Genomic DNA, 9,667 nt, shown 5'->3' on the forward strand with positions numbered 1-9,667 from the left:
GGGGGGGGGGGGGGGGGGGGGGGGAAGTGTGTTGGCAGACGGCGCCGGAGGAGGAAGCAGGGGACGCACGTTTTCAGGCACTCGCGCCGAATGGCGGTTCAGTAGCTCCAGGAACCACAGGTACGTCTCGTCTAGCCAGTCGCCCAGATCGGCCGGGGTGACCAGCCTTCCGGCGCCGGCGGCCGGACCCGCCGCAGGAGACGACCCAGGCCCCAGACGCTGAAGATGCTGGTGGACCAGAGACACCAGGCCCCGGCCGGCGGCCAGCGTGGCGCCGACGACGGCCGCACGCCAGTGCCTCGAGGCCAGGCCCGGCACGGCGGGGCCCGTGCCACCGGGGCCCGAAGCGCCGGGCGAGGCCACGGTCGAGGCGCCAGCCGGCAGGCCATGGTCCCCGAGCAGGGCCACATGCATGGAGGCCACCATGGCCGCCAGGGCGGACTCAACGTGCGCCACAAAGGTACCCAGGTTGGCAGGCTTCACGGCGCTCGCCGTGCCGCCCTCGAGGCCGCCCTCGGTCGCGGTCAGGCCCAGGACAAAGGCAGCCAATGTGGCCCGAGTGAAGCCCTGCCAGGCAGCCTGCCGGGCCCGGGCCGATGCCGCTTGCCAATTGGCGTGAATGTGCGCAAGGTGGGGATTGGCCCGGCCACCGGTCGGGGACATCCCCAGTCGAGCCAGTCCGTCAATCAGGTCCCCCGAAGGGGAGCCATTCGCGGACAGGGGCTCGGAGCCGGGTCGACCGGACCCGGGCCCAGGGGGCTGGCCCGAGGCGAGGCTGGCCCGCAGAGCGGCCGGCATGGCCGGCTGCGGGGCCGCCAGCGCCAAAAAGGGCACCCACGCCGAGAGCTCCTTCAGGCTGAGTTCGGCCCCCGGCAGAGGGGCGGCCGTGCCGTCGGCTCCCGGGCCCGGGTCCGAGAGGGCACTCGGGGCCGCGGCAAGCCAGGCCTCCAGGTCGGGCGTTTGGCCAAGATCCCCCAGCTCCGAGCGTAGGGCTACCGTGGCGCGAGTGGCATCCACCGTGGCCCGGCGAAGGAGCAGGTGGAGTGACAGGTGGATGGCGTCGGCCAATTGGCCGCGGGCCTTCTGCGCGAGCAGGAACCACCGGGCATGCTGCATCGACAGGGGGAACGGGCAGGGCAGGCACGCCGAGCCCAGGTGTCAGTCGGCTTGCTGGCAGGAGAGTCGAAAGACGAGCAGCAGGGGAGAGGGTCTCGGAAGCTCGGCCCCAACGGAGCGAGGGGGAGAAGGAGGAGGAGAGGGGGGGGGGGATCACACGTACACCGGCTGCCGCCAGAGTGTCAAACATTGGCCGATCAATGCTGCCGGAATAGAGCGGCGTGAAGGCCCGGCCCACGGGCGAGGTGAAGCACTGGGATGACCGGAACATCTGGACCAGCGCCTCGTCGCAGGGGGAGCGGGCATGGCCCGGCGTCATGAGGGGCAAGTCGCTTCCGGCCGAGCAGTGCGCCTGCCACCAGACGGCCGCCGGTCGAGGGATGAGATCGACCGCATGCATGCCGGCGGGAACCAACGGGGCCAGCTGCATCAGCAAGGGTGCTGACGGATCGGCAATGCCCCGGCCAATGCTGGCTGGCGGGGGCCCCTCGTCGGGCGCACCACCAGTCAGGAGGAGGAACGCCGCATGCGAAGCGTCCAGCCGACTGAGGCAGGCCAGCAGGGCGGTGTCGACCTCCTACAAGGACCGGGGCACAAGATGGACCGGGGGCAAACGGCGGGGGAGGGGGGGGGGGGCATGTGAGAATGGGAGGGGCAAACGGAAGACCCATGGAGGCGGGGGCGGAGGCGCCAACGGGCACACGCACGGCACGGAAGGCCGGGAAGATGGGCGGCGTGATGGCCGGGTGGCCTCGGCGGAAGTAGATCAGCACCCGGGCGAGGAGGATGTGCGATTGCTTGTGGGCATAGTCACGCGCCACAGGGCCATGCGTGCGCCGAAGTGACTCGACTTCCGAGAGGGGCGAAAGGGTCGGATGTCAGTGAGCCGAGGCGTGGAAAGCCCGGTTGAGGCATGGTCAGCAGCAAAACGGGTAGATGGGCCATTCGCGCGGGGACCTGCTCCCCTCGCCTGGCCTTGCTTCTTCGCTGGTTGTCTGGACGCACGCAATTCGGCCATGTCCGAAAAGCCGTTGCCACTTTGAAGTGTCGAGCTGGATGTCAGGTCGGTGGGAGCACCGGCGGGATCTTCGCGCGACACGGCCGAGCTCGGGAGGAGGCCGCCGAGGGCGAAAATGCGGACCAGGTCGCGCGGGTCCAAACAGCCTGGCACACCCGGACAGGGGGGGGGGGGAAGAGAAGGAGAGTGTGAGTGAAAGGAAAGCAGGCAGGGGTGTCAGGGCATCGTGTCATCCGAAGGGCAACCAATGCTGGCATCCGGCCAGGGCAGAGGCAAACGCACCCTTGGTGAACCAGGAGAAGCAGTAGGACAGACAAAGCTGAAGATCCGAGACAAGGCGCGCATCAACGCCAACCTCTTCGGCGGAGGCCCGGCTTGCAGAGGCAAAGGGGCCGAAGGTGTCGGCTGCGTCGCCCTCGGCCGAGGGGCCTTCCAGCTGGCTGCCGCCCGAATCGCGCCCCTGGCACAGAGCCATGGCTCCGAGGCAAATGTAGCCCGCCTTGAGGCGGATAAAGCGCACCATGGCCTACGCCGAGACAGGGAGGCCCAGACCGACAGACGACACATGCAAGAGGGGGGGGGGGGAAGGCGCGCGAGGGAGCAGGCAGTCAGGGCAACAGCCGCGCGAAGAGGAAGAGAAGGAGGAGCAGGAGGAGGCACACCAGGGCCCCCCACGCACCAGCGCCTCATCGCGGGCATTCATGCCGATCATCGAGGTGGTGATGGAGGCCGAGCTGCCGAGGAACCGGCCATCATGTTGGAATCCGGAGCCCGGGGCGCCGCTGGCGCGGACTGCCAGCTCGCGAATGACAAATCGATGGGCCAAGGACACCGCATCACTGGTGGTGGCCAGCACTTCGGCGACGCTTGGCAATGCGCCCGCGGCAGGGCCCCTGATGACGGTGGCAATATGCCGAGCAGCCTGCCGCAACAGGCCATTGGCAATTTGCAGGGGACTGGTCACCGGGGCAATGGAAAACAAGCCCCACTGCGTCAGAAGGAACGGGTCATCCAGGGGCCGACTCACCGAGCCCGAGGAGGTCAAGGCCAGACGGTATGCAGTTCCCGGGTAGTGAATGGTCACCAGGGCCCCGGCCGAAAGGGCGCTCCCACCGGGGGCGTTGGCCGGCCCCGGGGCTTGGGGAGCCAACGACGTGCGCAAATTCAATGCCTGGAGCTCCTCCTCCATGTTTGGATCCAGGCTTTGCGTGGCCCAGGAAGTCTCCCCGGTTCCGGAGGATAGATCCTGCGGCGAAATGGAGGCCACGGTTTCAATCCGGTCGCGCCAGATGGTGGACACCGAACTAAAGGGGGCACCATGCAGAATGAGACTGTCCACCGCCAGCGGAGAAAGCCCACTGCTGGCGGAGGCCAGACTGAAGAAAACCGTCGTCCGACTGGGCGAAATCGACGACGTGGCATGGAGAGTGTGTGCAAGCAGCTCTGAGCCCGGCAAGGATGCCATCCACGGCGTGGGGAAGAGGGGGATCGGCGTCAGAAAAGCCGGCGGAGGGTCATGTGCGGCCGGAGCTCGCGGGTGCAAATGCAAATGCGCTCGTGTGTGCATGTGTGTGTGTGTGTGTCGGTGTGGCATTTATGCTCGCACTATTGCCTGAGAAGGCCAGCAGGGAGAACTCCCCGGGATCGGTGGCCACCGGAATACCAGCATTCTCCGGGGTCGGGATCACCAGCATTTCGGTCTCGGTCGCCGGGATGTGCCGGACGACCGGCACAAACCCCGGCGCCACACTGGGCGAGGGTCTTGCATGGATGAAGAAGCGAAAGGGCATGGGGCACAGGTGTGTGCGTATGGGTGTGTGTGTGTAAGATGAGGAAAGGGGCCTTTTGCATCCACAACAGGAGAGGGGGAGGAGGAGGGGGGGGGGGGGACAGCATCAGCCAGCACGCACGAACTGGGGAAGAGCTCCTGTACGATGCCAGTTGAAAGGGGAGCATTGCCGGGGCCGACGCCAAGCTTGTAACTGACTGTGGAGAAGCCGCTGGCATGCGACACACAGACCACCAGCTGCGGATAGGAGGACTGCTTGGCGATGTGCGGCGGGGACACCGCCAGGGACAATGGCACAAAGGGAAGGGCGGTTTCCTGCGGGAAGAAAAGCGGGACAAGGGATGTCAAGGAGGGGAGAATCCACGAGAGGGGGCGGGAGGGGCGGAGCAGAGACATGGGAAAAGGTCAGCACACCCAGCAAGGAAGTTCACAGGTAGGAGCAGCTGGCACACCGGGGGAGCGAGTACGCACGGCAACGATCCGGAATTGGACAGTGTCCTCGGCGATATCCGACCCGCTGGCAGCCGGGTCGGAAATCAGCTGAAGCACCACCAGCCCGTACGGGTGGCCGATGGCAATCCACGACGAGGTGCCCGATTGAGCAACCGCCTGTCGAAGCTGGGAGCTGACACCAGAGGCTGGCTGATTGATGGCCGCCACGAAGGAATACCCCGAGTAGAAGTCCGTGGTAACCGACGTGGCACAGGTCACCCCACGCAGGCAGCTGGCCAAATGCCGCGGATCCACCGTCGGGTCGACGGCCGTCGACTTGAGCTTCGCCTTAAGCGAGGTGGACACAGGCTGGCCGTAGGGCATCAGCTTGGGGGGCGTCAAGTGCGGCAGGGTATGGAAGGAAAGCGTGGACTCTGGAAAGGCCCGGCCCGCGTCCACCCGACAGAATGCCACATCGGATCACATCACGCACAGGAGGGGAGGCCGAGGAGGACGAGAGGATGCGGGGGAGTCAGAAAAAAAGCGGGAGGAGGGGGAGGGGAGAGGAACAAAACGGCAGAGGGAGGAGGGAAAGGGGGGAGGGGGACCGGAGCATGGACGCACCGCAGAGGGATGCGAAGGTTTTGGCCGAGATCATGGCCATCCAGCTGACGGCCTTGGTCTGTCCGGGCGGCACAGGGTCGGCGCCCAGCTTGGCCGAAGCACCAGACGAGGCAGCACCCGCGGCACCGGCAATCGCGGCCGGCTTGGCAAAGGGTGGCGCCAGGGTGCGCGAAATGAAGGGCTGGATGATGTTGGCCGGCTGGGCCTTCAAGCCGGCAGCCGACTGCTTCACAGCCTTCAGGGAGAAGGTGGACTGTGGTCCCCGCAAGGGGCGCGAGAGGTGAGTGCCGAGCGAGAGAGCGAGGCAGAGGGCGCAACAGCGAAAGTCTCACACATGCAAGCAAAGAATCGGGACGCACCTTCTTGCCGCCGGTGCCGAGTTGCTCCTCCTTGGTGTAGTAGAGCAGGTTCCCGGCCACGGTACCAAGGATGACATGATTGTCTGTCATCGAAAAGATTGGCAAATGGGGAAGGCGCAGCCGAGGGGACCATGGAGGAGGGTAAGGAGCAGGTGGCCGGGAGGGGCGAGCGGTACATTCACACGCCCGATGGGAGCGGCGTCGTACCATTGACACAGACACTGGAGAAGTGCGTGCTGGGAGACTGCGACGAGGCACTGGATGACGGGGTGTGTGCCACAAACACCGGGCGCAATTGGAAGGGGGACACCGGTTCGGCCTCACTGCCACCAGGACCCCCGATGCCGCTGGCCGCCACTCGGGCGGCCGACGCCTCTCCCTCGTCGGAGGAAGGCTTCCGCGGGGAGAGCACAGACCGCCCGGCACTCATGTGCGTCGTGCTATCGGGGAGGAGGACAGACGGGAGCAAGAGGTGTGGGAGGGGGGGAGGGGGGGGGGGAAAACGGTCCGGAGGGAGGGGGAGGGAGAGGGGGATGCACGGCACAAAGGGAAACGAGGAGGATGGAGAAGGATACCACATTCGGCAAGGGCTGGACACACCGAGACAGGGCGCCTGAAAAAAGGCCTGACACCTGGGCCAGGGCTGTGCGCCGCCGGCCCAATGAGAGCAAGAATCTAGCGACGGTGCGCGCGCGCGCGCGCGCGCGCCTGCGCAGGGCCGCAGAGTCCCGATTGGAGTGTTCAGCGCACGAAACACCGTTGGCCGTTGTTGTTTTTATTTTTCATTTTCTGGCTTGGAACGCTCCCTCGGCCGGGAGAAGCGCAGGGGCGAAAGCCCATCCCGCTGGCCCTCAAGCTGGCGTCCATTTTTCCCTCGGACCGGGGATTTCAATCTGTCTCCGCGGCCAACCCATCCCAAACTCGGGCACGTGATGTCGATTCACGAGCCGCATGATTGGCCAATCGGGCCCTCTTAGTATTGGACTCCGGAGAGGCGGGGGCCGCCCATCGCGCGGCGCGGGCGGAGTGCCAGTGTTCCCCGGTCCGCGCCGACGAGCATGCGATGTGCTGGCACACTATGACATTTCCCCTCGCCCTCCCCCTCCTTCAAGGAGAAGGACCTTGTGTGGTGGTCGCTCTTGGAGAGGCAGTGTGTGTGTGTGTGTGCGCGCGCGCGCACAAGCGTGCAAAAAAGGGCGGGAGACAGAGAGAGAGAGACATTTTATGGGCCACCTTCAGGCGGGGAGGAGGGGGAGAAAAAAAGCGCGGGGGGAAGTATGTTCCTGACGCGGCACACCGACAAGCTTCACACGGAGGATTGGCCCGTTGCTGTGGACACCGCGGCCAGCGGCGGCAGCAAGGACAGATCCACCGCGGTGCTGACGCTCATCGAATGATGAAGATCCAGGAAGGAGGTGATCTCCCGGTCGAGGGGGCTGTGAGAGGAGGCGGCCGGCGCCGAGCGGCCCGGGGCCGAGAACGGGCACCGCAGCAGCCCACGCAGGGTGAATTGGTGGGGGGCCGCTTCGGACTCATTGCCGGGAGTGCTGCTGGACCCAGCCGAAGTCACTGCAAGCGAGCCGGCGGTCACGCCAGGCGGATTGACCGGGAAGGCTGTCCCGCGCTGGAGGGCCGGCTGACGCAGGGGGAAGGAAGGTGCCGGCTGCTGGAGAACCGACAGGAGGAGCTGCTGCGCGGCCGAGGTCAGCGAGGACCGGGTCTCGCGGGACAGCCCGGCCAGGCCCGAGAGGGCCGACTCGGTCAAGCTGTCCCCGACACCGTGCTGCGTCAGGTGCGAGGGGAGCTTCTGGGCCTGGTTGCCTATGGCAGAGGGAAGAGTGTCGACACGTCGATCCGGGGGGAGGGAGGAGGGAGGGGGGGGGACACGGGGAAATGGTGAGCGGCTCCATGGGCATGCTCTCGATGAGGGAGCAGGCCCGACGCATGAGGAAGAGCGAGAGGCCCGGCCAGCAAGTGGGGGCGGAAAAGAGACAGAAAGCCAAACGCACCCTTGCGGGACTGAAGGAACATCTCGCGGTGCTCCTCAAGCAGACGCTCAATTTCGGCGCGCTTCTGGTCGATCGCCGCCAGCAGCCGCTCGGGCGGAGTGCCCGGGGTGAAATTCTGCCCGACGAATGAGACAAACTCCGACAGGATGTTCCCCGGCGGCGAGGTGTTGGTCAGCTGCGCATGGCTGAAGACGGTGTGGAAGTTCTCCAACTTGCGGATCTCATCCTGCAGGTTGCGCTGCTTCGGCCGACGGAGCTGGGCCTTGCGCTCGAGAATGCGCTGAAGCTCGTCATCTGGGATCTTGGACGTGCGGATTTCGGCCATGTCATCCGCCTTGCGCCGGAGGAGGGCTGGCGCCGGGAGGCTGGCCCCCTCATCATGGAGCCAGCTACATACATGAGGAGAGGCATGGTCAGAAGTGAGGGGCAGGAGGGGAGGAGGTGACGGTTGCAAAGGACAAAAAAGGGGCAGAAGGTCACACAGAAGGATGGGTTGTATGCAAGTAAGTGCGTGTGTGTGTGTGTGTGTGTGTGTGTGTGTGCGTGTGAGAGAGAGAACGAGAGAGCGAGAGAGCGAGAGAGCGAGAGAGCGAGAGAGAGAAAGAGAGAAAGAGAGAAAGAGAGCGAGAGAGCGAGAGAGAGAAAGAGAGAAAGAGAGCGAGAGAGCGAGAGAGAGAAAGAGAGCGAGAGAGTGAGAGAGAGAGAGAAAGAGAGAAAGAGAGAAAGAGAGCGAGAGAGAGAGAGAGAGAAAGAGAGAAAGAGAGAAAGAGAGAAAGAGAGAGACAGAGGGAGAGAGAGGGAGAGGGAGAAGGAGAGGGAGAGGGAGAGGGAGAGGGAGAGAGGCAACGTACGCATTGAACTCCCCCTCCTCAATGCGGGAGTTACTGATGTAATCAAAGCGGATGACCTGCTGAGAGTGGCGAGAGTCAGCCCCGGGAAGGCGCGAGCCCGCCCGGCCACCGGCCACAATCAGAGCCATGTGCACCAGTGACCCGTCCACCGAGTAGGGCGAGTCCGAGCAGTCCTGGGCCCCCACAATTCGACTGATCTCGTAAGCCACCTTGATGGGGCCCGCATTGCTGGCGCCACGCGAGGCCCCCCCGGGCGGAAGCTGGACGCTCACGCGAATGAGGCCCCCCTGCACCAGGGATGGGAAGTCATCACGGAAGCACCACTCCGTCAGCTCATTACGGCGGACCTGCAGCCGGTGCACGGTCGCCAAGTCCAGGGGCTGCTGCTCGGCGCTGACGGCCGACCCCCCACCGGACCCGGTCTCGCGGTCGGAGTCGTCATCCCGGTAGTCGGACTCCATGCTGTCGCTGAAGTCACTGACATGGTTGTAGTCGTGCTCATCGTCGGAGAAGCCATGATGCGAGGTGCGCCCGGAAGACCGATGGCCGTGGTGATCGTCGGCCGCCTGGGGCCGAGCCCGGCCCCGGCGCCCGGTCGACAGAAGCATATCCTCGGACTCGCCGGCGCCAAGGGTCTCGCTATCCGACAGGGGATCATGGTCATCGGCCCCGCAAGAGCGGCTGGAGCCGGCACCACGCGACCGCGAGCCGGAGTCCTCGTATCGACGCTCCCGGTCATCATACCGGTCGTCATAGCGATCGCGCTCGCGCTCGCGCTCGCGCTCGCGCTCCCGATCCCGACGCTCATGGTCATCGTACCGGTCACGGTCGCGGCGGTCGCGCTCGCGGTCCCGGCGATCGTGATCGTCATAGCGATCGCGCTCGCGCTCGCGCTCACGGTCCCGGCGATCCCGGTCATCATATCGGTCATCATATCGGTCATGGTCCCGGTCATCATACCGGTCATCGTATCGGTCATCATAGCGATCACGGTCACCGCGACCGCGGTCCCGATCCCGGTCCCGGCCCGAGGCATGGTACCGGTGATCGTCAAGGTCCCCGTCATCTGGGTAGCGGCCTTCATCGGGGCCGGATTCGTCATACCGGTCCCGGCCGCTGCCGCGGCTGCTACTGCCGCGCTCGCGGTCGCGGCTCCCATCATACCGGTCGTACTCCGACATCGAGGAAGAGGAGGAGGTGGACCCCCGGTCGCGACGGTCGCCGCGGTCGCGCTCCACCGAGTCCCCACGGTCGCCATACCGGGAGGAGGACGACCGGGAGGCATGCGGCGAGGGCGAGCGCTCCGGCGAGACGCCCTTCTGCTTGGACCGGCTGGAGCGGCTCTGGCGCGAAGTATTCTGAGCAATGGCGTCCGCCAGAATCTTTTGCTGCTGCAGGCGCTTCTGGATTTGCAGGCTGTTCCAAAGAAGGTAGCCCAGGTCAGGAGAAGGCATTGAGGGGAAGCGGAA

The 9,667-nt window shown here is 65.7% G+C and overlaps 2 protein-coding genes across 2 annotated transcripts in view; both read right to left on the reverse strand.

Annotated features, from left to right (window-relative positions):
- Positions 1-73: 73 nt before the first annotated feature.
- H696_00816 (hypothetical protein) lies at positions 74-5,768 on the reverse strand (the record flags this gene model as incomplete). The annotated part of the gene is made up of 13 exons (XM_009494700.1): positions 74-80; positions 116-1,110; positions 1,280-1,693; positions 1,824-1,966; positions 2,122-2,280; positions 2,417-2,660; positions 2,814-3,577; positions 3,741-3,883; positions 4,045-4,238; positions 4,395-4,789; positions 4,980-5,232; positions 5,339-5,421; positions 5,546-5,768. 13 exons carry the CDS (start codon positions 5,766-5,768, stop codon positions 74-76), a joined length of 4,017 nt encoding a protein of 1,338 aa, XP_009492975.1.
- An 876-nt stretch (positions 5,769-6,644) lies between these two features.
- H696_00817 (hypothetical protein) overlaps positions 6,645-9,667 on the reverse strand; it is a gene marked incomplete at both ends in the record, with an annotated part of 3,424 nt that continues 401 nt past the window's right edge. The window contains 3 exons of the mRNA XM_009494701.1: positions 6,645-7,159; positions 7,348-7,736; positions 8,199-9,614. Of these exons, the coding sequence (XP_009492976.1) occupies positions 6,645-7,159; positions 7,348-7,736; positions 8,199-9,614 (2,320 nt within the window). The remainder of the gene's footprint in view (positions 7,160-7,347; positions 7,737-8,198; positions 9,615-9,667) is intronic.

The sequence above is a fragment of the Fonticula alba genome (genome assembly GCF_000388065.1).
Source record: "Fonticula alba strain ATCC 38817 unplaced genomic scaffold supercont2.1, whole genome shotgun sequence".
Lineage (NCBI taxonomy): Eukaryota > Rotosphaerida > Fonticulaceae > Fonticula > Fonticula alba.